General features: G+C 40.8%; 1 protein-coding gene across 10 annotated transcripts; it reads left to right on the top strand.

Annotated features, from left to right (window-relative positions):
- Positions 1 to 385: 385 nt before the first annotated feature.
- LOC103148546 (protein KIAA0100) lies at positions 386 to 25,401 on the top strand. Of its 10 annotated transcripts, none has more exons than XM_016679293.1 (41): positions 386 to 495; positions 1,028 to 1,153; positions 1,227 to 1,353; positions 2,456 to 2,505; positions 2,621 to 2,762; positions 2,887 to 3,005; positions 3,108 to 3,168; positions 3,290 to 3,485; positions 5,041 to 5,164; positions 5,279 to 5,403; positions 5,489 to 5,556; positions 5,635 to 5,771; positions 5,920 to 6,074; positions 6,565 to 6,758; positions 7,861 to 8,161; positions 9,331 to 9,536; positions 10,059 to 11,088; positions 11,178 to 11,369; positions 12,564 to 12,766; positions 12,905 to 13,023; positions 13,108 to 13,331; positions 13,407 to 13,597; positions 15,180 to 15,279; positions 15,403 to 15,602; positions 16,155 to 16,452; positions 16,543 to 16,700; positions 17,201 to 17,407; positions 17,567 to 17,666; positions 18,306 to 18,488; positions 19,098 to 19,219; positions 19,318 to 19,473; positions 19,606 to 19,727; positions 19,808 to 19,988; positions 20,098 to 20,184; positions 20,562 to 20,570; positions 20,809 to 20,919; positions 21,022 to 21,157; positions 21,936 to 22,060; positions 22,138 to 22,239; positions 23,224 to 23,358; positions 23,651 to 25,401. In XM_016679293.1, the coding sequence occupies exons 2-41, from the start codon at positions 1,083 to 1,085 to the stop codon at positions 23,834 to 23,836; spliced, it is 6,753 nt and encodes a 2,250-aa protein (XP_016534779.1). In that variant the 5' UTR covers positions 386 to 495; positions 1,028 to 1,082; the 3' UTR covers positions 23,837 to 25,401. The 10 variants fall into 10 exon arrangements, with proteins under 10 accessions (XP_016534779.1, XP_016534776.1, XP_016534780.1 ...); XM_016679290.1 differs by having other exon boundaries at positions 1,031 to 1,153; positions 23,651 to 23,836; XM_016679294.1 differs by having other exon boundaries at positions 3,290 to 3,476; positions 23,651 to 23,836.

Raw genomic sequence — 25,401 nt, 5'->3', positions numbered from 1 at the left:
TCTGGAGTCGCCCCTGAAAACCGGAAGAGAAATTCCCCAAAGGACTCAGATATTTTGTCATTTGATTGTGCTGTTTTTGTGATTCTGTAAATGACTAACCTTTCATACAAAGTATGGCGGAAGGGCGAAAAGTACCTTTGTAAGGTATTCTGATTGGAATTCAATGCTGTCTATATTAAAAGTCTGAGTTGCCCTGAACTTATGCTTTGTTAAAAATGTAACTTATTTTTTTGTACTATTTTTTTTTATGTATTTTCTTTTTAAATAAGTTTGAAATGACTAATTGAATAGAATATTCCTGATTAGCATTTTATAAAAAAGAAAAAATATATATCCGTGAGAAATTTCCTGCATCGTCTCAAGTGTCCTGCCAGCTTAGCAGAGCAGAGTAGGGCTGAACTGTGTTTACCCTGCCTGCCTGAGCAGTCATCTGTCAGTAAAACCGCTCTCTCTGCGGCATTATGCAGGGGCAGCCCGCTGCTTTAACGTGTCAGGGTGGGTAAGCACGCTAATCAAAGACTTTCAGCCAGCGCAGACCACAAAAAATCTCCAGCGGTTCTTAAAAGCAACGCTAATTTGTTCTTTTTTAGACTCGCAGCTGTTCTGTTACTGCTAGCGGTAGCGTTAGCACGCTAACTCGTTAGCTCTGCTTTGCTATTGATTTTACTTTGGGGTGACGCGGCGAAAAAAGTGGTTTTAACTGTTTCCTGTGCTGATGGTATGTTTCAAAGCTGTCACCTCGAGTTACTAACTTGCGTTTCTTTATTTTACTAACTAGTGTACAGGCAGTAGGTTTCGGTAAATGTTTCCACGTCATTAGCTAACTTCTCAAAGTTTATGTGCTATGTGGCATTCCTCTCTATAACTACTTTAGCAATATTAGCACAGTGTGGCTATTCCTCAATGTAAACCTGCCACTAAATCTTTGGAGAACTTGTATTCATTGAGTCGCGGTGACGGTGACGACTTGTGTGTCCACTTTGCAGACTTTCGGCTAATGACACCGTTATGTCTTTCTCTTTGACAGCAGCTGATAGATAAGAGGGCAGCCACACTCAATGTCCAACATTTGGGTGTGAACAATGTCTCTCCTCCTAATATCCTCTCTTCTAATCCTCCTGTTGGGGGTTGTGCTGTTACGTTTCCTGTTCAGGTGAGCCCTGCCATGTTTTCACTGTTAAAACTGGAAAGAGCTGGCTCTAACAGTGTGGATGTTGGTTTTTTAGATGGCTGTTCTGCACCTTGGCAGTCCGATTCTTCCGGGCTACGCTGAACGCAGAGCTGAAGATCAAATCAGTGGGGCTGTTTTCCGTCAAAGGAGTCAGTATCCAGTTTCACCCCCAGCACACTCTGGTAAGAAAAACATGAGATTTATCTCATGAATTGTGACCGGTATCCTGACAGGAATGTAGGTGAATCTCATTAAGTTAAAGCAATTATTGAAGAGTTGGTTTATTTCACTTATAAATCCAAAAAGGTTATGCTCTGTCATACAGATATAATATTACATACAACTTGCTATTGTTAATTTTAGGTTAACACAATTAATCATGATAAATTGATCATTGAATTAATCATCAACTAATTTAACAATTAATTAATTGTTAGCAAGAGTGTGCAGACTCAAAAACAGACAATTTGCTAAAATAACAATTTACTCTGAACAGTAATTACGCCAAAACTGCATAAAAATATATACATTTTGCACTTAAGATGGGGAAAAAAAAATTAAAAAGGAATTTAATTATTTGTTTGTTTGCATTTTTACTGTATTTCTAATATGTGTAAAATCTACAGAATGTGCCAAATGTTTTATTCAATTAATCAATTACCAAAAATGGTTAGTTGCAGCTCTGGTTAATTTTACTCGTTAAATCTTACATTCAATGAGTTTTTTTCAGAAAATTAGTTAATGCCAGCTCATCTTCATTGTGTCGTTTCTGTTGACAAACCTCATAGATAGAAATACAAACTAGTCTGTGATTTTAGGCTCTTGAAGCATTGGCTCTAGTCATTGTCCAGACAGTTATTTTTCATTAGTTTATTTTATTCCATTACAGTTTAAAATGAAAATGTTTCCTTTTCTTTTTCATTTTTTCCTTCCACTTACTTTCCATTTATATGCTTGGAAGGGGAATTTATTTTGTTGTGACTGACTTATTTGTAAAAGGTGTCAATGACTCTCTTTGCAAATTAGCTGTTAGCTGTAATCAGGAAAAATAAACAAAAATTAATGTTTGAAATATCCATTCTGTGTGATGAATTGATATGTTCCACTTTTCAAACTAAATCAGTCAAACTTTTCAGATTTTTCAGTTATTTTCTAATTACTTGAGCTGCACCAGTGTAGTAAATACCAAGCTAAGCCATCGCAAACATGCTATAGAATAAAATAGAAAATGCTTTATTGGGAAATTGCTTAACTTATATTGCGATTCTCATTTTCTCTGGTCAGGAAATCGACAGGATTTGGTTGTCAAGTAGACTTCTGAACCAGGACTTACCGTAAGTTGCCGTGTTCTGTTTTTGTGACTTTACAGCAAAAAAAAAAAAATTTAAATTTATTATTTTAACTACTAAAAAATAACTGCATCAGATTGAGCTCATTGTTTGTCTTCAGGCGATACTTAGCGTTGTGCGTCGGTGACACCCGAGTCAGGTTTGACCTTCAGGTACCGCTGGGCCCGCTGCTGAAGACCGGTCATGGAAGAAAGACAAAGAAGACTCCAGTCAACCCCAAAACACTCCGCTTTCTGTCCCAGGTATGAAGACGGCCTACGTCCATCTGACTTCTTCTTCTTCTTCTCCTTCTTCTTTTGGCTTTTTCCCTTCAGGGGTCGCTGCCACTTAGCTTTGTCGCTTTCCTCTGTTTTTTTTTTTCTCCAGCTGCTGTCCTTCCACGTCAGCTCAGTCAACGTGATGGTGCTGAACCTGGCTCTCCCCGAGTCGCTGTGGCACATGACGGTCACAGGCATCACCCTGTTACTCGACCATCAAAGTAAAAGGTGAGGATTTTTCCCGTTTCTGTTACTGATAAGATTCAAAACAGTGGGGGGAGGGGGGAAAAAGTAAAAATTACAAAATAAATTTTATTTATTTTCTAAAAGGTTGGCCTGGGACTTCTCAGTGGGGCAACTAAGTAGTAAAGTGCTCAAAAGCAGCCAGTTGGTGAGTTTTTATTTATTTCTTTATGCTGTTTTTTTTTTTTGTTTTTTGTTTTTTTTGTTGTTGTTTTTTTAAATTTAAGGTCTTAATTGAGCGAGTGTCAGTGATGATCTGTTTCCTGTAGGATATATGTTTGGCTGAGCTGGCCCTCAGCCTGCTGCTGTCGGGGGACGTGGCCCTGCCGGAGATGAGGCCAGGCTGTCTGTCCCTCAATGTGAGGACGCTCACAGCAGAGCTGCATGAGGGCCTGTTCCTCAGCCAGCTCCTGATGTCGCCAAAGTCCCAGAAGAAAATAGACCCTGCTGTATCTGGTGAGCAAGGTGTGTGCTGTTTTTATTTTTATTTTTCTAAAATGCTAAATGGGCATCTATGGGTGGACGTCACAGTGGGTTCAGTAGGAGACGCACCGATGAGTAGGCCAGTTAATAAACCAGCCCTGATTTCTTTAAATTTGGGAAATTAAACACATCTTTTGCTCTTAGAAGATGTCAAAATCAGTCGCTGTGCATGTTTCCATCAATGATTCTTTTTTAAATTCGCATTTAGGCTGGTCATAACAAATTTTCCTGGACAATAAATGGCCCCAGAAATGATTGAGATAAACAATAATATTGTTGTTTTGAGACCATTTCAATTAATACATTGATGATGGTGCAATAATGCACGTTTGCCCTCTGAAATACTAATAAATTTTAATTTTGTAAATAACACTTCTGGCTGCAACTGGAAGGTAAAGGTGAAAGGTAATTTTATTTATATAGCACATTTTCAACAACAAGGCAATACAAAGTGCTTTACAGAAATTAATTGAAGATATTTTAAATGTCCAAAATGAAACGCAACAACCAAAAACCATAAATAAAATGCAAATAAAAGCCACAGACAATCAAAATAATACCACTGAACAAAAAAATGCATAAACACCCTTAAAATTTGTTTTACATCTTAATACACAAACATTTTCTAATGTGTGCAAAAAATGATGACCAGGATCCAGGACATATTTAATTCATTGGTGAATTAAATGAGTTTCCGTCATTCTGGACTTGTTATTGGAGGTCGATACATCTTGTCTTCTGAAACTCTTGGATGTTTTCTGAGATATTTTTAACCGGGCTGAGGACAGAGATCATTTCTTCACAAGGTCAAGCTGACATCTGCTGCTTTAATGGCTGAAATCAACACAAATGCTCAGATTAAATGCATGTTTGATGGAAATGGTTTAAAATGGGATAAAAACGAAGACACGCTTTGCAGATTTTTCTTTGTTTACATACACAGGCGTCTTTTAAGGGGTGAATTTGTTACATTTTATACTTCTATGTATAAAATGCAACAGCAGGAAAGGCTCAACTTTACAGCTACAGTTGGGAGAAAAAACCGAAACAACGTACATTAATTTAAGTTTATCTATTTGATTAGCAAAAGCAGAAGCTAGAAAATGCTAGTGGTGATCAAATCTAATCTAAAGGCATATGTTTACCTTTAGTAAAGGAAACTAACTGCATGTGTACGTCACTTGTTTCACAATTTTATTTGTAAAAAAAAATTCTCCTACTTCACAGTAATGCAGTACTTTCTGCTTTGAAAAGAGAAAATACCAAATAAATACATTAAAGTTACCGGTTGTAACGTGACTAAATGTAAGTCAGTTTAAACGGTACGAATACTTTTTAACCAACTCGATATGATATGCATAATTTAACATCTTGTAACTCTAACCAACATTCAGTTGATTAATAATCTAGTTCATGTATCACACGGTTTAATATTTCACTCCTCCTCATTTGCTTATCAGATGTTCCGTTTAGATGCTCCTCGTGACTATTATTATTATTTTTTTATTTATTTAAACCCGATCCCGTTTCCTATCAGAGTGCGACAACCCTGAATTCATCCGCACCGAGACGGTGGAACGGTTCCATCAGCTGCTCCCCCACAACGTCAACATGGAGTTCGACAACACAAACGTGACCCTGTCCATGCAGAGCCAGAAGAGGCGAGTCAGCGTCAAATTACAGGAGCTTACGCCTCGGTACCTTTTATCAGAATCTAAATCAGTTTTCTGATCAATAAAACTTTCTTTTTTCTTCTTTTTTTGGGGAATATACAGACACCTGAATTGGACGCTGAAATCTTTGAAGATGAGTTACGGACGTGACGACGAGCAGCATCCCCTGAAGAGCTTCACTCCTGAGCTGAGCTTTCCTCAGAGCAGCCTGGAGCTCATCCTGGAGGGTCAGCTGGCCTTCCAGCGCTCTACGGGGACATAAATTGTAAAAAAGCAATAAGTAACATGTTTATTTTTGTTGTTTATTGTCAGATGGACTTCTCCTTTCTCAGAGCAGGCAGAGGATCCTTTGCGTGAACACGCTGAAGACGTTCCTGCAGGTGACGAGACGTCTGACTCTCTGCGTTTGTCTTGATCGTTGGGTTACTCCGCCTTTAAAACGGCTTTTGTCCCATCAGGTTACGTCCATTGACATCTCAGGATCGTTCATAGTCAACACCTGCATCGTGCACTATCGCCACCAAGAGTTCTCCCATTGGTTGAATCTGTTCCCCTGGCAACAGCTGCTCCACAGGAAGGAAGCCCACAGAAAGAGGCAAGCTGCCAACGATAATTAACATTCCCGGGTTTTTTATTTGATCTCTTGACATTTATTAAACAACCTTCTTTTTCCTTATCCATGTTTTGTTTTTTTTGCATCGTTTGCTCTGTTGTTTATCCCATTACCCTTTCATTTTGCATAGTCCGTTAGATTATTTTCCCACCCTGATCTTCCTCAGGCGTCTTCCCCACTTGGACGCCCCCGTGATGATCTCGTCCTCCGTGTCCAACGTCAACGTGTCCGTGCAGCTGGGGGACACCACGCCCTTCGCTCTGGGCTTCATCGCTGCTAACGCAGGTCTGTTCCGCTCACGCAGCGCAGCATGTGATTGTCATATGGCTTTCATTTTCACTACTGAGACGGTATATTGCTGCTATTAACACTGTTTTTTATAACCCCAAACAACCTCCTTTTCACGTTTTGCCTCTTTACACCCACAAACCTTTATGCGTTAAACAGGAATTTTGTAGTAAACTGACATTTTTCCTGTGAAGTGGAGGAAAAAATGATACATGGTTTAGTTTTCTACCAGGTTTACATCTTTAGAGACTGAAAAGTTTGCCTGTTTTCTTTTTTTTTTTTTTTTTGCAAAAAAAAAAACTGAAACCCTGCCTGATAAAGAACATATGAGATCAGAAATTTAAATTGGATTAAAGTCATTTATGTACAGCAGAGGACCAAGAACCGTTCCCTGTGGAACACCAGTACACCATTGTTCTGCACACAGTAACCTGAAATTCATAGCATTCTGATAGACCTGCTCTCACTTGTGTATTTATTTTTACAGAACTGCAGCATCTTCTCGACCTGAAGGTTGACAACGACAGCTCGGATTCTCAGAACTTGCACCAGCGGGCCTCGCTGACCCTGGACAGCTTCTGGTGGAGAGTGGGTCAAGGCTCTCACATCCAGCAGGCTCCTCACCCGCCGGGTAAACACGTGTGGGGCGAAGCGTTAATTCTAGACACCTTAAGTCTCCAGGTAGGAATACATAAATCCTCACTTCTCATCAGTGCTTGTGCTTTGTAATTATTCAGACTTTTGTAATTCGAGGCGTTTACTTCTTTGCGTTTCCCTCTTCTTTTTTTTTTGTCTTCTCCTTGTGTCTACTTTGCTTTTTGGAGACATGTTTAGGCTTTACTCTTTAGGTTAAAAAACATAGTGATACAACTTAATAAACGCTCACAAAATAGTAGTTTCATTTTTCAGTCCCTCCAGGAAGTTATGATATTCTATTAATACAAATTCATTCGTTATTTGCAAATTTTGCACAGACTTGTGATTTTCATCACAACTTATCTGCAAACGTTAACATTTTCTGTATTTCCAGTCACTGCACTCAGCTGAATGTTGACCCGTACCTTTGTCCCCTTCTAATTTAACTTCCTGTTTCAAAAGTCTCTTGAAAGCCAAACCTGTAAGACGAAAGCATGCGAGACCCTAAACAATAACTTTTGTCTTTAATTTTTCTATTTATTTTTTCAAAAACCATTTTGAGGTGTTTTGTAAGTTTTGCTTATACTATGTAAGCAATTTGTTAACTTGAATGACCAATATAAAATTCTTCTTTTGCACTTTGATGATTTTATTTGTATTAAGGGATTTCAAGAAGGTTGTTTGGAAAATGTTGTTTGGAGTTTAAACTTTAAATATCAACCAAGTTAAACTAAACTTTTTTGGGGACGGTTGGGGACTTTTTTGTAAGACCATTTTATGGCAAAAATCAAGCTTAAATTTGAAAAAGGTGTCGCAAAATCAGTCATTTTCAGGCCACAACAGTCAAAACAAGTATTGCAACGTCCTGGAAAGATGAATTTTTCTGACTTTGTTGCTGGAAGCATTAGCAGCAGCCTTGCTGTATTTAGAGGTTTCTCAAAAAGTCTACTAAAATTGAGTTCATTTCCAAAATTGAGCATTAACCTGCAGTAAAAGTGATAAAAGGCTGAATTTGAACAATTACTGTTATGCAAAGTCAATTTCAAACAGAAGGTTTGTTTTAAAAAAAAAAAGAAAATATACAACTTTTGTTTGAGTAGAAAAAGTCTGGTTTTAGTCATGAATATTCTCCCTTTTTGTGCTCCAGGGGAGTTTGAACCGACCCCAGTCCGCCTGCAGCAGCCAGCCTCCCAGCCTGAACGTGGAGTCCAGCCTGAAGGGTCTGCAGGTGGAGCTGTCGGAGACCTGCGCGCTCTGCCTCTCTCGCCTCCTGTCCCTCCTGCGGGTTTCCGCTGACCCTGAGCCTCACCAGCCGGACGTGACGCCCGACTCTCCCTCTGGAGACGAAGTCGTCAAGTCGGGCCACTCCTCCTCACAGCCCGGCCTGCTTTTTAAACTGGACTGCTGTCTGAACGATGTCAATGTATTCACAGTCTCCAATGTGACAGGTAAGAAGAAGCTTCTTTGAGGAAAACAGTCGGAGTCAGATGTTTAACGTTACTCAGGTAGGATTCTTTGTAAAATACTGGGGAAAAAAGTGTGAGGTCCTTTCATTTTAAAACCATAAACCAGATAAAAGTTGATTCAAATGAGCTTTTTTGGGGTGGGAGAGGCCACATTTCTAGCTTTTGATCACTTTTCTGTCACTGTGAAACTTAAATTACTCACTTTGTTGGAATAATATTAGAATATCTACCTTGCTTCTGCTGAGGAGGTAAATGCTGGAATAATCTGAAATAAACCTGATTTCTTCATCACTGTTGGTCTCATGGGAAAAACCTAAAAAAAAATACTTTACGGATAGATTTAAAAAGACAACACATTTTAGAAAAATGTAATTTAATGGAACTTTTTTAACCTTATTTCTTCTTTTGAAAATACATAACTAAACTCAAGATTTAGGTTTTATTTATTTGTATTTTCAACATTTAATTAACCAGTAGATTAAATAGTTATGTTTTTCCCCCCATTTAAATCTTTTTTTTGCAATATTATCCTGGTCATTACAAATAGCAGCTTAAAACGAATAAAAGAGCAAAGTTAGGAAAAAATGAGTGTGAAATTATTACATCTACTGCAGCAGCTGCTCCAGATAAAAGCATTTACAACGAGATGTTTGTATATCTGAAATGAATAGTAGTTCAAATTCAGACGATGATGTAGCTGATTCCAGAGGCAGATTATTTGAATAGTTTCCTGCCACCTGAGTAGAAGCTTTTGTTACGTTCAGTAAGAACAAGTTTTGTAAATAAACTCAAGAATTTAATTTCTCATTCTTTTATTTTTTTAAAGGGATGTAGGTTTGTGGATGTGAAAAACTAAAAATTATTTTTTTTTTCTCTTGACTAAAAGACGATCAAGCAGCAGAATATCAAGCAAAGTTGTCTATCAGAGCTTGAAGGATTGATGCTCCAAAAGGTAGATTTCATGAAGGACATGCTGGAGTTAACCAGTTGTGGGCAAATTTGTCAAATCCAGCAATCAGCAAACAGGAAAAACAAATCTCATCTTTGAAAAACCCGTTTATTGCTTAAATGTTATAATTCGACTCAAATTTCAACCGTTTCCCAGACAGATATCAGAGATCTCATCTGACGGGGAGTGTGTTGTGTTTCAGGAGCCGTGTCTCTACGTATGGACGCCGTCAGCATCCTGAGCTCTGCAGAGAGCTCCAGAGTGTCTCTGCAGGAGATGAGCTTGTCTCTGGTGAAAACTCTCACTGAGAACATGGAAGCGTGCTGCCCCGCCGCCCAGACCCTCAACCCCGTACTCAAACTCACCGCAATAACCGTCTGGTACCACGTCACCACACACAGCTTACAGGTAGCCGCAGGTTTCTAACAATGCGTTTTCCACACCACTTTCCAGAAACGAGGCTAGTTTTCTGAGGCCAATTTATTTCCCCCAGTTTGGTTTCTAAACTGGGGGAAGTCAGTATTTTTTTCTCTACTTGTGAGTTTTATATGTCAGTACACCATTATTTGCCATGTATTATAAGGCCCAGTCGCTGTGACAGAATCATTGGTTTTAGTTTTTTTGTGACTGGAACTCTTTGTCTCTCGTCTCCCATGCACTAAACAGCTTAATCAGTTAAATTCATGCAAAACACATTCCAGTTACACATTTCCACATGACTTGACTTAGTTCTTAGCTGTTACTTCTATCAGACAATCTGGAAATAAAGCTATGTTGGATGTCATTGTTACATTTTGGACTTGTTTTGCGCTGTGGATTGAAATTCTTCCTTTTAAATCACAGAAGCCGCATGAATAACTCAAGTTTGTTACTGCTGAATACAGATAGAACGAACAGGGTATGGATGGTTGAACTTCCATGTCTGTACAGGTTCAGAGCGAAGAGGAGCTGGCTGTAGACTGGGCTCCACCAGACCACATGGTCTTGTTCCAGCACATGACCGAAGCTCAGGCCTGTTGGCGTATGCTCCGTGGCGAACAGGAAGAGAACAGAAACGCCATGCTGGGTCAGACCAGAAGCTTCTCCGTACGCTTGGAAATGGGTTCCACCCGCTTGACAGCCCATGTCAGCGAGAAGAACTACATCCTGCTGCACACCAAGGCCTTCTCCCTTTCAAAGCACGCTGGCTCCATACACATACGCTCCCCTCTGCTCGTCTTCAACTTCGACGGCAACAACATCGTCTCCTTCAACGAGCTGGACGTGGAGACTCACGACGAGCTCACCGAGATGCAGCTGCACAGGGACACCTTCCCGTTCCTAGCCACTCCCCACAACCGAGTCTGGGTCCTCACCTGCCCGTCTCTGTCCGTGGAGTTCCCCTACCAGTACAACTTCTCCAAAACCTTCGACATGGCCATCGGCGTGCAGAAGTGGCTGAAGACTCTCCACCTCCCTCAGAGCCCGCCGCCGTCCGAGCAACGGCTGCCTCCCGATCTCGTGTTCAAAATCAGCCAGTTCTCCTTCGTCTTCCTGGATGACGTCTTCGAAATCAAGCTGAGGGACAACTACGAGCTGATGAAGGATGAGAGCAAAGAGAGCGCCAAGCGCCTGCAGCTTCTGGACAAGAAGGTGGCAGAACTCAGGAAGCAGCACGGAGAACTTCTGCCTGCCAGAAAGATAGAGGAGCTGTACAGCTCGCTGGAGAAGAAGCACATAGAGATCTACATCCAGCGCTCGCGCCGACTCTATGCCAACACTCCCATGAGGAAGTCTCTGCTGACCTGGACCGTGTCGGACATGGAGCTCATCGCCCTGGCCGATCAGTGTTTACACGGTCCGGAGAAAGTCAGAGAGCAACTGAGAGACATCGACAGGATCAGTCCCTTCCCCCGAGACGGGCTCCCCCTGGTGGTTCAGTGGTGTCGTGCTGTCAAGTTTAAGCTAAGCGCTTTTTTGGGTAAGTCTATCATTTAAAAAAAAAAATAGAAAATTAAATCAAAATATTTTAAGGTGATGTCTAATTTTTCAAACATGTTATGTTGTCAGTGAGAATTCGAGATTATCCGCGCTACCTGTTTGAGATCCGGGACTGGGAGCTGTCGGGACGTCTGATCGGGACGGAGCAGGATGGTCAGGCGAGGGCTCGTCGCAAGCAGACCGTCCCGCTCGGAGCGCTGTGGGGAGATGTGACGGTCCACAGAAACATGCCTCCACTCAAGTTCTACTATGATTTCAAATGTAAGTTCTGCACATTTTTGTAGATCCTGCTAAAATTATTCAATTATTTTTATATCAAAGAGAAAATATTGTAAAATCCTGTAGCAAAATTAATTCTCACTGTCCAAACTTTGACAGCATTGTTTTAATTTAGTCGGTTGTAGGCATAGACTGATTATATTCTCACTGTATGATGATGATAAAACTAACAGGTTTTTTTTTTCCACAAGAATTTTAATCTAAATGCAACAGTGCGCACCACTAATTAAAAAGCTAGCTACGCTAACCGTAAACCACTAATCATGAACAATAGATGCAATAGCACTAATCAACATGGTATTCAACACTAAATTCAACAGTGTTGTTGGTATTTAGCAGAAGCTATTGCTATAGCGCTAAATTCAACAATGTGTTGACGGCATGTGTCGCCCTCTGCAGGGTCAAAGTGGTCATTGCACACCTCACTGTGTGGTTGTATCTCACAGTGATACTTTGTAACAGACCTTTTCCCTCAAGGTTTCAGTTGCTAACTCTGTTGCTAATTTTGGCTAATTGACCATAAATGTCTAACAACTCGGAAGAGTTCTTAACTGTCAGTAATCAAAACTTCAACACAGACATCAAACCTTTTTTCAATGGAAAGTTTTGATAACTGTCAAGTAATTCAGTGCTTTAGAAGTCATTCAGAAAAATTAATTTAGCAGCAGATAAGTGCGCTAAAAGTTTTCAAAGTTAGCAAAAATGTTAAAGCGCTAAACAAAAGAATTAGCTGTGCTATTAGCGCATCGGTGAAGGTGTCCCCATCACTGCTAAAATATATAATATGATCTAATTCCTTTTATTTATAGCAGAGGAACATTCATTACTAATATTGTAACACATTGATTAAGAAAGTTATTATATTTAGTTATTTAATATTTGATGCGTGGAGTTAATCAGAAGCTAAATAAACACCATGAGTTATACTGTTACAATGTTAGTCATTTTTACACATCTGTTCTTTAATCCCATGTGTAAAATGGGACTGATATTAAAAACCAGTATAGTTTTCATGTTTTTGCTGGGGTTTTTTTTTTTTTTTTTTCATTGTCGAAAGGGTAATAAGATATATTTAATATACATAATTATTAAATATATTGCTAGGAAATTCATGGCCAGCGCAGAATGATGCCGTAACGTTTTCCTCCAGTTCTGATGAAGTCGCTCTCTCTGCAGCCAATATCTCTCTGTATACCATCGTATGGGGGCCATGTTGGGACCCTGCCTGGACGCTGATTGGGCAGTCGGTAGATCTGCTGACCAAACCCACGGCCGATCCGTCTCCCCCTCTGGCCTGGTGGGACAAAAGCCGTCTGCTCCTGCACGGACACTGGGTCATGAACATCGAGCACGCCAACCTGCATCAGCTGGCTACCGAGGTGAAGCAACTTCTTTATGTCTTTGCTTGATTCTATTTATGTCGTTGAGATTATTTATATGTTTTTGAATATTTCCTCAATTCTTTCTATTGTTTTGAGTGTTTCTGTTTAACTCAATCGGTGTTTGGGTTCTTCCAGGATCCGTACAACACAACCGAGAACTTGCACTGGGAATGGACCAAGCTGAACTTCGACTGGAATCCTGGGGAGTTTGTGTTTAAAGGGAATTTGGACGTAAACGTCCGGACGGCATCAAAGTAAGCACCAACACTTGGAATGAAATCTGTTTCCACATTCATAGATGAGATTTTAACCAAGAAAATCCCCACTTTCCACTCCAGGTATGACGATATCCGTTTCCTGCACTTGCCCAACCTCTGTATGACCCTTGATCTTCAGTGGCTTTGCCACGGCAACCCCCATGACCACCACGCAGTGATGGTCTGCTGCGCCGAGAACATGGCGGATGTGACCTCGGGACAGCCTCACGACTCCTACAGAGCTTTTCGCTCTGAAAACCTCAACCTCTCCATCACGATGGACCTCAATCAGAACTGCTCCACTGGTGTGTGTCAGAACTGTCAGACCTCAAAGATGAATCCACGGCATGTTAAAAGACGGCATTCATCTTGTCTTCTAGAACCTCCCGAGCCTCGAATCTTGCTGTACAGCAGCACCCTGCGCTGGATGCAGAACTTCTGGGCCACCTGGACCAGCGTGTCTCGACCGATCTGCAGAGGCAAGCTCTTCCACAGCCTGAGGCCAATCCGCAAAAAGCTGGGTCAGCACTACAAGCAGATGTCCTACACTGCTGCCTTCCCTCAGCTGCAAGTGAGGTTTTTATTATTTTCCGAAAGCTGCCTGACGACAACGGTGTTTTATAGTTCAACAGGCCGAATTGATTTCCGCTTGGTGATAGTCGCCATAACGATGGTTGTTGTTCAGTGTTGAAATGATCGTTTTTCAGATAATATTTTGAAAAAATTATTTAGCAATTTGTTATCAATTTTGTTTTAAGCTAAATATGCTCATTTAGCTTAAAACAAATTGATTCTTTGTGTTTAAAATTTCAAAGTGCTTAAAAATCTTCTTTAGATACAAAGTCTTCATGGCCCCAAGTGCCGTAATTCAAAGTATTAATTAGCGCCACATAAATGCATAAAATAAGTACTGGTATGTTTTAAACATTTTAAATTAAATTAGAAATAAACACTGCATAATGTGTTTATTAATAAACACACTGCATAATGTTATGTTTACACCTGGACCAGTTCTCACATGGGGTTAAAGCATGTAAGGTATGTAACTTTTATAAACAGTACATAAAAAAAAATTCCCTTCTCACCCTCCGTTGGTGGTCTCTTTCATCCTCTGAGCTCAGGTCCTCTACCAGAGGCCTGGGAGCTTAAACCAGTGAAACAACAAGTTGGATCAACCTGTAAACAGATATGCTGACTTTGTTTTATGTGAACAAGAAAGATAACGTTTATTCAATAATGACACAGATTCCTCAGACTTCATTGCTTCATTAGGAGCCAGAAAAATCTTTAGCAAGTCTAGGATGATAAGAACTGAAATAAATGTTGAGGGTACAGTGAAGAGATTATTAATATATATATATATATATATATATATATATATATAATATATTTGTTAGAACTGTCATCATGTCATGAGAGTATAGAATGAAACAGATATGTGAAAAAATGTGGCTCTTCTGCCTTCTCTTGATAGCGCCACTTGATCAGAAATAACCAATCAAAACCAAGAGGAAGGTCTTAGTGCTGTCAGTCACCCTTGTCTACATGCTGCTCATACCCTCCCCCGTTCTCTGCTCGGTGGTTAGTGTGGCCACCAATAACAGCAGATACAGTTTTCCTGGAACAGAAAGTTTTCTCTTTGCCATCAGCGTATTAAGCAGTGCGAACAGGAGCACCAAGACCCTCCCCCTGGCTCTGATTGGTCGTTTTGGACCTAGTGTTGTATTTCTGCAGTAGGACCACATAGAGGAAGAAGAGGGAATAACTTTTTTCACAATTGTCTCATGGTGACAGAAATATATACAAAAACATTTTTTTATGAAAGTTACCTACTGCATCTTTACCTGGGTTCAGAAAACTTCCGTAGTCTTCTTACACTTCATCTAAAAAACACAGAGCTTCATAATTCATTTCTTGCCAACCATCCAAGCAAAGGATGTTAATAAACCTGCATCTTTCTTCTGCAGATAAGCTTTTTGCTATGAGTTAGCTGTAGAGCCAGAATATTCTTAACTTTTACTTCTGTTTCATGTGACTTCTTGATAGCTGAGCCCATAACTAGTTTTTTAGAGGCTTAAACCCACAAAAAGGTTTCAAACATCTGCATTTAATCAGGCTGTAGTATTGATAAACATGTATTGTTTATCCCTCAGGTGCATTACTGGGCTTCCTTTGCGCAGCAGAGAGGAGTCCAAGTGGAGTGCAACAAAGGTCACGTCTTCACTCGTGGGACTCAGAGACTCATTCCACAGGGTAAAAAGCATCATGGGATTTAAAAAAAAAAAAAAAAAGCTTTTCTGTTTTTTCTCAGACTCTGCACATAAATCTACCTTTTTTTTTTATTTAAAAGCCAACTCTTGTGTGTTGCTTTTGCAGCTGGCACTGTGATGAGGAGGCTGATCTCTGAGTGGAACGTGACTCAGATGGTGAGTGAGCTGTCTCTGGTGACGGTTCACCTGATGGCCTCCACCTGGGACGAGACGGCTGACCACCAGATGAACGCTCAGGTGAAGAAGACTCACCTGCTCAGCCTGTCGTCGCTTAGCTACCAGCGGCAGAGCAACCGCATGGAGGAGGTAATGGCTGGAGCTTGTTTCTGGTTTTCATGGTAACCGGGAAGGGCTTAAATTTTTATCATGTTATTTTGCCAAACTACTGTGATACCAGTAAAGGTGACGATGAGAATTATTCTGTCTTTTATAGGAAATTGTATGACTGTGATTGTGTGTCACAGCAATTATAGCCCCAAAAACAGAAACACTGCTCTTGATAAACATTCCCATTTTGTAATTTGCTCTTTTAGGACACCGGTCACACAAAGAAGTGTGATTTGTATCACTAAACTGCACACGATATTTTCAGATTTATTGCTATTTACTGGTGTTTCAATAAACAACAGTGGAGAAAATAGTAAAAGTGACAATACAGACAATGTGGATGTTTTTTTTGTTGTTTTTTTTTTTTTTTTTACTTCATTAATTGGAATTTATTGCGACAACAATAAACCAGAATTCTGACCATGACATGTATCACGATAAATGACAAACAATACGATAAGTACTCATTCTTGGTAGCCAGAAAGAGGGAAAAAAAAAACAATTATTTTGTTTGTTTGTGATTCCCGACAGGAAGTGAACATCACAGATGAAACAAATGCCTCTTACACTCACAAACTGCGCCTGGTGGACCTGCGGGCGTCCTGGACGACCATAAACAGAAACATCGCCTTCGGGCTGTACGACGGTTACAAAAAGGCGTCCGTGTTGAAGAGGAATCTCTCCACCGAAGCTCTGAAGGGTCTGAAGATCGACACACACCTGCAGACAAAGAAACTCAAGCGTTCCCCCTCCAGCTACTCCCCGACCGCGGCTCTCGTCACTCCGGTCATTCCCGCTGCCAGTCGAGTGGAGAAAAGTCAAAACGAAGGTGGGCGCTCCCAGCTGCGGTGACGGCGACGATCTCCATCATGGGGATCGGGAACGGCTCAACCACATCTGTTTCTTTGGTGTTTTGCAGGAACGTCGATGTTGCAGAAGCTTATCGAGGAGACGGACAAGTTTGTGGTGTTTTCTGAGGAAGACTCTGGAGTGAGCGACCAGCTGTGTGGCATCGCAGCCTGTCAGACCGACGACGTGTTCAACCGTAACTGGTTCATAGAGCTGGTCAACTGTCAGGTAATCGCTCTGATGCTGCGTTCAGGAACCATCACGGTTCTAACAGGCCTCTGATGCGACCAAAGTATTTTCCAGGTTTGGTGAAGTGTGGAATAACAATGAAAGATGAAATGAATTCATGTTTTATTTCATTTAACAACAAGCAGCCATAAAGCAGACTAGTGTTGATTACAGTATTTCCATCATTTTGACCTAGTGAGCCACGGTTTATGATCTTTTAAGCCTATTATCAGAACTGATTGAACTGGTTTTATGACCACATGTTGGTTGAAGATTACAAGATTTCTATAAATCCAGGATCCAAACCACTGAAACTTCAGCACCCAGTTTGGAAATATTTTGGGTAGAGGTGTTCCGATTGCAGTTTTCTGGCCGATCATCGATCTTTTAAAAAGCCCGGCCTGCTGAATATTTAGTTCATCTAATGAAACCTTGTCCAGCTCAGAGACGGACTTGAGCGTTACCACAACATCAGTCTGAATGTGATCGTCTTCACCTAGATGATGCTGCGCGGCACAGAAACAGCCGGCTGTGTGCTGGTGTCTGCAGCCAAGGCCCAGCTGCTGCAGTGCGAGCACCACCCGACCTGGTACAGCGACACGCTGAAGCAGAAGACCACCTGGACCTGCCTGCTGGACGGCATGCAGTACTTTGCCACCATGGAGCTGAATCCCTCTGAGCAAGAGGACCGTCAGCTGTGGCTGGAGGTAGGCTCTGCTCTCAAGAGCAAAAGTAAATGGCGTGTGGCTGAAGGGCATCATTGGAGTGGATATGCTTATTCTGCTAAAGTTACAAGCACTGCTTCCAAAAATGCTGGGATTACAAATTTTTGGACAGAATCTTTAATCTGTGTTTTTCTTGTTGAGGTGAAAAACATTGAGGAGCACAGGCAGCGTAACCTGGACTCAGTGCAGGAGCTGATGGAGAGCGGCCAGGCAGTGGGAGGGATGGTCAGCACCACTACAGGTACAGGAAGACTCGATTGTGCTTCGAGTTATTAATATCTGTATCAGTCCCAATGTTGAAGAAAAAAAATCTATTCAGGCTAATTCTTTGTGCTCTGAGCGATGTCAGGCTTTTTTTTATTTATTTATTTATTTATTTTACATTATATTTAGAATTCCTAATTGCACTTTCTGAACCATTTGAATGAAGGTTTGATGTAGTTTATTTTTTACATGTTTGAAAAAAATGGTCAGCCTGTTGTTTCAGTTTATCTACTATTTATTTTCCATTGGCTGTTCTACTACATACTGCACTGATTGAAAAAGTTAAAGTTGTGTTTTGGTGCAGAGTTATCAAATAAATGAGTAATTCAGTAAATTTATGCCTGTTTGCAACAAAGAAAAAAATGTTTTAAGTCAATTCAGCACTATTATTCTGTTTTGTTCGCTATCGCCCGATAATAAACTTTAGATATAAGTACAGGAAGTAAATAAAAAATAAATAAAAAAACAGGTTGGTGTATCCTTAACTGTGCTACAAAAGTATCTTCCAAATTCAGTAAATAATAGGAGTGAGAAGAAGAGCACATTTTTAGCTCATGTATTCTCTGATTAGATTTAATTCTGCTCGTATCAGACGGTTGAATTTTACGTTTGGCAGACTGGAACCAGCCAGCGCAGGTGAACGAGTCGCAGCAGGTGCAGCGCATCATCTCGCGCTGCAGCTGCAGGATGCACTACATCAGCTACAGCCACGACATCAACCCGGAGCTGGCCACGCAGATCAAGCCTCCAGAGATGAGGAACAACCACGAGAAGGAGGACCTGCTGAAAAAACAGGCGGGTGTGTGTGATCACAGGAGCAGCACTGAAATCCAGTTTTATTATTTTCCAAATCCAGCATTACAAATATTTTTGTATTTTTTTTTATTTTTTTTTAACCATATTTATTAACCCAAAAAAATGCATATAATTAGACAGACCAATAACTAGTGGTCAACATTACCTGATACTCACAAATGAAACAAATGGCTGCAGTTCAACACGTTATTTTTACCAGATTGTAAAAAGGGTTTCCTTCTCAGTCCTTTGAAGAACTGAACTCAAACATTATGTGAAAAAACTGGGAATCCCATTTTTAACATAAAAGAAAATGTCCCTCTTAAAAAAGGTTTAGAGTAAAACGCAATAAAAATACTTATCACATGAAAAAAAAAGCTACAAAAAGCAAAAGCTTGTGCAGACTTCCATAATAATCAGGACGCTAAACACCACAGAAACTACTTTATATCCTTCCTTTATCGCAGATATCATCTTATTCTGTGAAATTCCACATTTCATTGTGAATTTTATTTTGCACATTAAATTGTGTGATTTCATCAGCATTTTAAGCATTATGGAAATCATGAACACTGAAGGAAAACAAAAAATCCGTTCAATTATTTCTTTTCAGGTGCTGTGGAAACGTTCACTCTCATTCACCACGACCTGGAGATTTCCACGAACCCGGTTCAGTACGCCATGATCCTGGACATCGTCAACAACCTGCTGCTTCACGTGGAGCCCAGACGCAAGGTGGGCAGGAACGCCAGCCAGCCGGGAATCTCTTTTTTTTTTTTCTCTCTCTCTCTCCTTTCTCCATCATCCTGTGACGGTTTACGGTTCTTCTCCAGGAGCACAGCGAGAAGAAGCAGCGGGTTCGCTTCCAGTTGGAGATCTCCAGCAACCCCGAGGAGCAGCGCAGCAGCATCCTGCACCTGCAGGAGGCGGTGAGGCAGCACCTCGCTCAGATCAGACGCCTCGAGAAGCAGATCTACTCCAACATCAGGGTGAGCCGCACCGCCTCGCTTTATTTGACTTTATTTTGGTAATATTACAACTTTATTCTGGTAGTGCTATAAATAGAAAGGAGAAATGCAATTGAAGCAATGTGAATCATTTAAAATTCCACCTCCCTTTAGGCTCAAACTGACGAAGCGAACAGTGACGAACTGATGGACATCAACATGCGGCTGCAGAACCAGCTGAACCAGGAGAAGAATGACATGCAGATGAAGAGCGAGGAGCTCAACATCCTCATCAGGTCTCTCCTCAGGACCGATGGACCTTTCTAACAACGAGCAGGAAATGGCTCGAAGTGAAAAACATCTCTGTTGTTTTTAGGTGTTTTAAAGATTTCCAGCTGCAGCGGGCAAACAAGCTGGAGCTGCGAAAGCCACCAGAAGACGTGGGTGTTGTGCGCAGGACGGAGATCTACTTTGCTCAGGCTCGCTGGTGTCTGACCGAAGAGGACGGGCAGCTGGGCATCGCAGAGCTGGAGCTGCAGAGGTTCATGTACAGCAAGGCGAGTAGAAGCTGTCTGACCTCCGTCTGTCTGATACGTTTCAAATTCACCATCTCCTGCATTCGAGACGTCACAGAGGAACTAAATATCCACTTCCTGTTCTTTGTAGCTGAACAAGTCCGATGACACGGCCGAGCATCTGCTGGAGCTCGGGTGGTTCACGATGAACAACCTGCTCCCAAACGCAGCTTACAAGGTAAATTTGATTTTTGAATTTTTTTTTTCTCTCAAGAAGTTGAAAGCGTAGTAAAATATATAAATGTATAATATCTGTAAATATTTAAAATGTTTATATCAGATACTGATATCGGTCTGAATTTTTAGATCGGCGCCTTCCTAATTAGTTGAGAAAAGCCGTATGAATACATTTGAGCCACATTTGAAAGTAGCACCATTCAAACTAACTCTCCACTGTTGTACGACGCAGAAATAAGAGATTAAATGAACGGCATTCATGCCAGTGATGAGTGCATGTAAACGTCTGACTGGAACACCTTGTATTGTTTTTTGTTTTTTTACTTTTGCTGTTTTCTCTGTGTGTTAATGTATTTCTGCCTGGTTTCCTCCGTGCAGCGTGTGAGGGTACGTACTGAAGACAGACATGTCTGTGTTTGAACCCACCTTGTTTTGTCCTGGATGGGATCACTCCGCAGCTCCTCTGGGAGGTTTTACTGTCGCATGTTGAAAGCAACTAGCCGCATGTGTTCCTGATGTCTCACCACCGTGTTCACGTCATCATCTCCACCTGTTTCCGTGACGCACCTTTCCGACCCCGTCCGAGCCACGTTGTACCATCGCTGACCTCGTCTCATTTTTCCAGGTTGTGCTTCGACCTCAGAGCAACTGCCAGTCCGGGCGACAGTTCGCCCTGCGCATCTTCAGCAAAGTGCGCCCCCCGGTGGGAGGAATCTCCGTGAAGGAACACTTTGAGGTCAGAATCGCGTCATGCTGCTGCTGCTGCTGCTGCTGCTGCTGCTGCTGAAGCACATTTTACTGCAGTTTTACTTTGATTGAGCCTCTCTGCTGTGATCAGGTGAACGTGGTGCCGCTCACCATCCAGCTCATGTACCAGTTCTTCAAACGGATGATGGGCTTTTTCTTCCCGGGCCGAAACGTTGAAGAGGAAGACGTCACAGATGAGGAAGACAAGTCCAGAATGGTCACTACCGGTACGTCGTTTTGTGATGAAGGCCTTTTTTATCTCTGTACAGAGTACGGCTAGTTGAAATTCTTGATAATGCCTGAATTTTAAGATTTGGAAAGAGCTTGATTCATGTATCAAGACCTTGAAAGTGCTTGATGTTCAGAACGGCATAGTTTTGTAATAAAGTGCAATCTAACGTTTGATTAAAAGCCTAAGTCAGAAAATGAGGTAAAGCCAGATATTTTCATCTACCTAATTAAAAGACACATTTTTTCTGATGATTAATATTTTTTGAAGGGCAGTTTTGTTTACAGAGACTTTATGATCCATTTTATTCATGGTTTCGGTTTTAAGTTGTTTTAATTTTCGTTATGTTTTTAGTTGTCGTTTTATTTCGGATACTTAAGATATCTTCCATTTTGTTTTCTTTACGAAATGAAATTTTATTGATGTTTGAGAACGTGAACTTGCACATACATGCCATTATCTATATGTTACTTGAAAATGCTCTCAAAACCACAATATTATCATTAATCGTGATAATTATTAGGACGATTTATTGTCCAGCAAACATGATCCTAACTGTGTGGATCCTGCAGCAGACCGATCAATACCAGCTGCTATTTTCTCCATACGCAGTGTTGAATTACTCGTGTGTTTTTGAGAACTGTGGTCTCATGAGTGTGTGTGTGTGTGTGTGAGAGAGTGGCTCTGTGGTGGTGTTAGGTGTTGCCTGCAGTGTCAGGCAGAGGGCATGGTGCTGACACTTATACGGTGTGTGTTTGTGTGTGTGTGTGTCGCAGCTATTCCAGTCAAACCCCGGCCGCTGTCGGAGGACACCATGGGCGCCATGGGCCCCAGTAAGAGCATCACCCAGGGATTGAACCGCACGGCAGGGGTCAGGAGGTCATTCAGGAAGCCTCCAGAGGTGGGGAGTCAATTCTGAACTGAAGCTGTTCAGGAAGGAGAGAAAAAGACAAACTGGTGTGTGTTTTCTCCACTCAGCATCCTGTGGATGACATCGATAAGATGAAGGAGAGAGCTGCTATGAACAATTCTTTCATCTACATCAAGATTCCCCAAGTGCCTCTGTGTGTCAGCTACAAGGTGGGTTTCACCTTTAACACTAAATTCACCACAAACTTCTTACATCAATCAGTTTATTTTATTTTATTTTTTACAAGATTTGGTCAGATTAATCACGTCAATGCTCTGAGTAATCATTATGCTTAACTTCATAAGCTGGAAATGTAAAAATGGATATTTCTGCCCCCCCCAAAAAAAGAAAATAAAATGTTTTCTTGTCTCAAAGCAGATATGAGTTTTCCAGGTTCTCGTGTTCAGGAAGGTTTAAAGGAAGTCATTTTGTTACAAATGTAGTTTAGCACATTTCAGCAGCTCAAAGTGCTTTACATCGTGAAAATATATCAAAAAAATAAATAACATTATAGAGTCAATGGTAGTAAAAACCCAATAACAGACATTATTAAAATCATCGTTCCGCATCAAATATCAATGCTCCAATTATTATGGTGCGAAAGCAACTCTAACCAGCTGGGTTTTTAATCTGTAATTTTCTAAGTGGAGACGGAAACATCACTTAATGTTTGTAAAAATAAATACATTTGTTTTAATTTGAATCAAATTTTAGTCCGTTTGTTGTTGACTAGTAGCAACTAGAGAGAAAATGTACCGGATTGAATCCAATAGCAGCATTATTTATAGAACAGATCTGTGAGCTGCTTCTCAAAAGTCCAACATAGTTAATGAGATTAGTACCGTGCATGCTTCAGTAAATGTAGGAAGTTGCAATAATGCAAATTCACAAGTTTTCCACGGCCTTACCATCTTCCACGCAACTTTTCGTGAAAATCTGACCAATCAGATTTTGAGATTTTCTTAGTGCACAACGGTATCAGTTTGGATGCTGACCTGTTGTCACTAGATTCCTCCATCCACAACGCCAACATCTAAACCAATGACTGCAGGTTTTGTCCCCCTTTTGCCTTTTCATTTTCATTTGCTCCCTTTCAAAGTTTCTCCTTCATTTTTTATGTCTAAATGTTTTGTGTGTGTTTTTTTTTCCCTCAGGGAGAGAAGAGCAGTGTGGACTGGAAGGACCTGAACCTGGTTCTTCCGTGTTTGGAGTACCACAACAACACGTGGACGTGGCTGGACTTCGCCATGGCTGTGAAACGGGACAGCCGGAAGGCGCTTGTAGCGCAGGTGTGAACACTTCCAAAAAATATTCACACCCTGTCTTCAACATTACGATCACAAACCTTAGTGTATTTTATTTGTTACTTTCTGCCAGTCTAGAACATAAAATGCTAAAATAGTTATAAAGTTGAAGGAAAATCAAACATTTTTGAATTTTACAAATTCAAATATATATATAAAAAAGTTAAATTGTTAGGATTTTTTTCTTTCTTTCTTATTTAAATTTTTTTAAAAGGTCCATGTTTGTTTGTTTTTGCTGCTTATCGTTCTTCATAAACGGCTCCATGTTGCTGCCCAGATGATAAAGGAGAAGCTGCGGCTGAAGCCGGCCTCCGTGGCGGACCTGCGCGGGAAGGCGATCGACGGGAAGGCGGACAACAACCAGCAGCAGCAGGAGGAAGACGAGAAGGCCCGGCTCCTCATCGGCCTCAGCACCGCGGACAAAAGCTCCAGCAAGAAGAGCATCTTCAGCCGACGCAAGTGAAAAACGAAAAAAGAAAGGAAAAAAAAACACTCCTCACTGACATAGCTCCCTCCGAACACCCGAACGTCACTCCAGCTTGTGGAACCACGTTGGAAGAGCGGGCGAAGCTTCTCCTGTAGTTTCACTGCATCACATGAGCCTGCTGAACTTGTTTTCGAAGGATCTCCATGGATATCTGGATGTCACAATGACCAAATGTGTGCTCTCATGTTTTTTTGTTTTTCTTTAGTTTCTGTGTGCCAATTATAGCATTTCATACACTGGGCAGCTCTGATTTACAAAAGCATTTAACTGACAGAGCTCGGAAATAAATTCAGGAGCGGTAAATTGGTAAAGCGAGAAAATTTAAAACTTATCTCGTTAAAATGAATACTTTCTCGTTAAAATGAAAGTTTGTCATTGTAATGACACAAGTTTGATGTGTTATAACAAGAAACCTCATCTTAATAAACTCGTTTTAGCGAGTTTGCATTGAGTTATAGCATTCTCGTTTTAATGAGAAACTTTTCATTATGAGAAATGTTCGTTAAGAATCTTTTAACGAGAAGCTTCGTCGCCATCACAAGAAAATGTAACAAGAAACGTTCTCGTTTTAATGAGAATCTCTTAAGAGAATCATTCTTATTAGCAAGAAACATTTTCGTTTGGCATCTCGTTACGTTCATGTTTTAACGAGATATTTTCTTGTTCTCACAAGATACATTCTCGTTTTTGCTAGTTTTGCATCTTGTTATATATAAAGAGAATCTCTCATTGTGAGAAACTCTTATTAACTAGAAACATTCGTGTTTTCACAATAAACTTTCTCGTTTAAACGAGAAAGTTCTCTAGAGAGTTTTGCATCTCGTTACATTGAGATAAAAATGGCTAGTTTTTATCTAGTTGAGACTTGAATAAAGGCATAAAGAGGCTCGCTATGACTTCTTCTCCCTCCTGCTTCCTCTAGACAACATCTAAAAATCCCAAGAGGTTTTGCTGATTTACCATTACAACTTTTCTTGTTTTGTTATTGCTAAAACGAGATGCTGCTCCTGAATTTCTCTCCCACCTCCGTCAGACTGATGACCCGGATGTAATAAGTATTTTTATTGCATTGAAAGTAGCGAGGCAGATTCCTGCTCCTCTCCTGCTGGCTCAGGAACACCGCTGCAGATCCAACACGCACGCACACACACACACACACACACACACGCACAACACTTTAACTACTAACAGCTGGGATTCCATTCATTTCATGCTAAATCTAAATTTATCAGTGTATGTTTTACCACATATGGAAGAAGTTGATCTGGGCTGCATGACTGTCGCTGACATGAAGGCCGACATGTTTTCGATTTTTATTGCATCACTCAGCCTGCTGTTTTACTTTAACTTTACCTCAGTGCAATTTATCAGGAAGAAATAAAATATCTTCGAGTACTTGATGGTTATGTTGAAAAGGAAAAAAAAAGTGCGTCTTCTGTAATTCTAACACTAAAGCACTTTTCATGCAAAGTATTTGATATTTTTGTAACCACGGTTGTTCTGTCACTTGTCTTGAACGTGTCGATTAAAGAGTAACGCAA

The sequence above is a fragment of the Poecilia formosa genome, unplaced genomic scaffold (assembly GCF_000485575.1).
Source record: "Poecilia formosa unplaced genomic scaffold, Poecilia_formosa-5.1.2 Scaffold207, whole genome shotgun sequence".
Classification (NCBI taxonomy): Eukaryota; Metazoa; Chordata; class Actinopteri; order Cyprinodontiformes; family Poeciliidae; genus Poecilia; species Poecilia formosa.
Note: the sequence above shows the minus strand (reverse complement) of the source record. Positions and strands in the feature narration are given on the sequence as shown.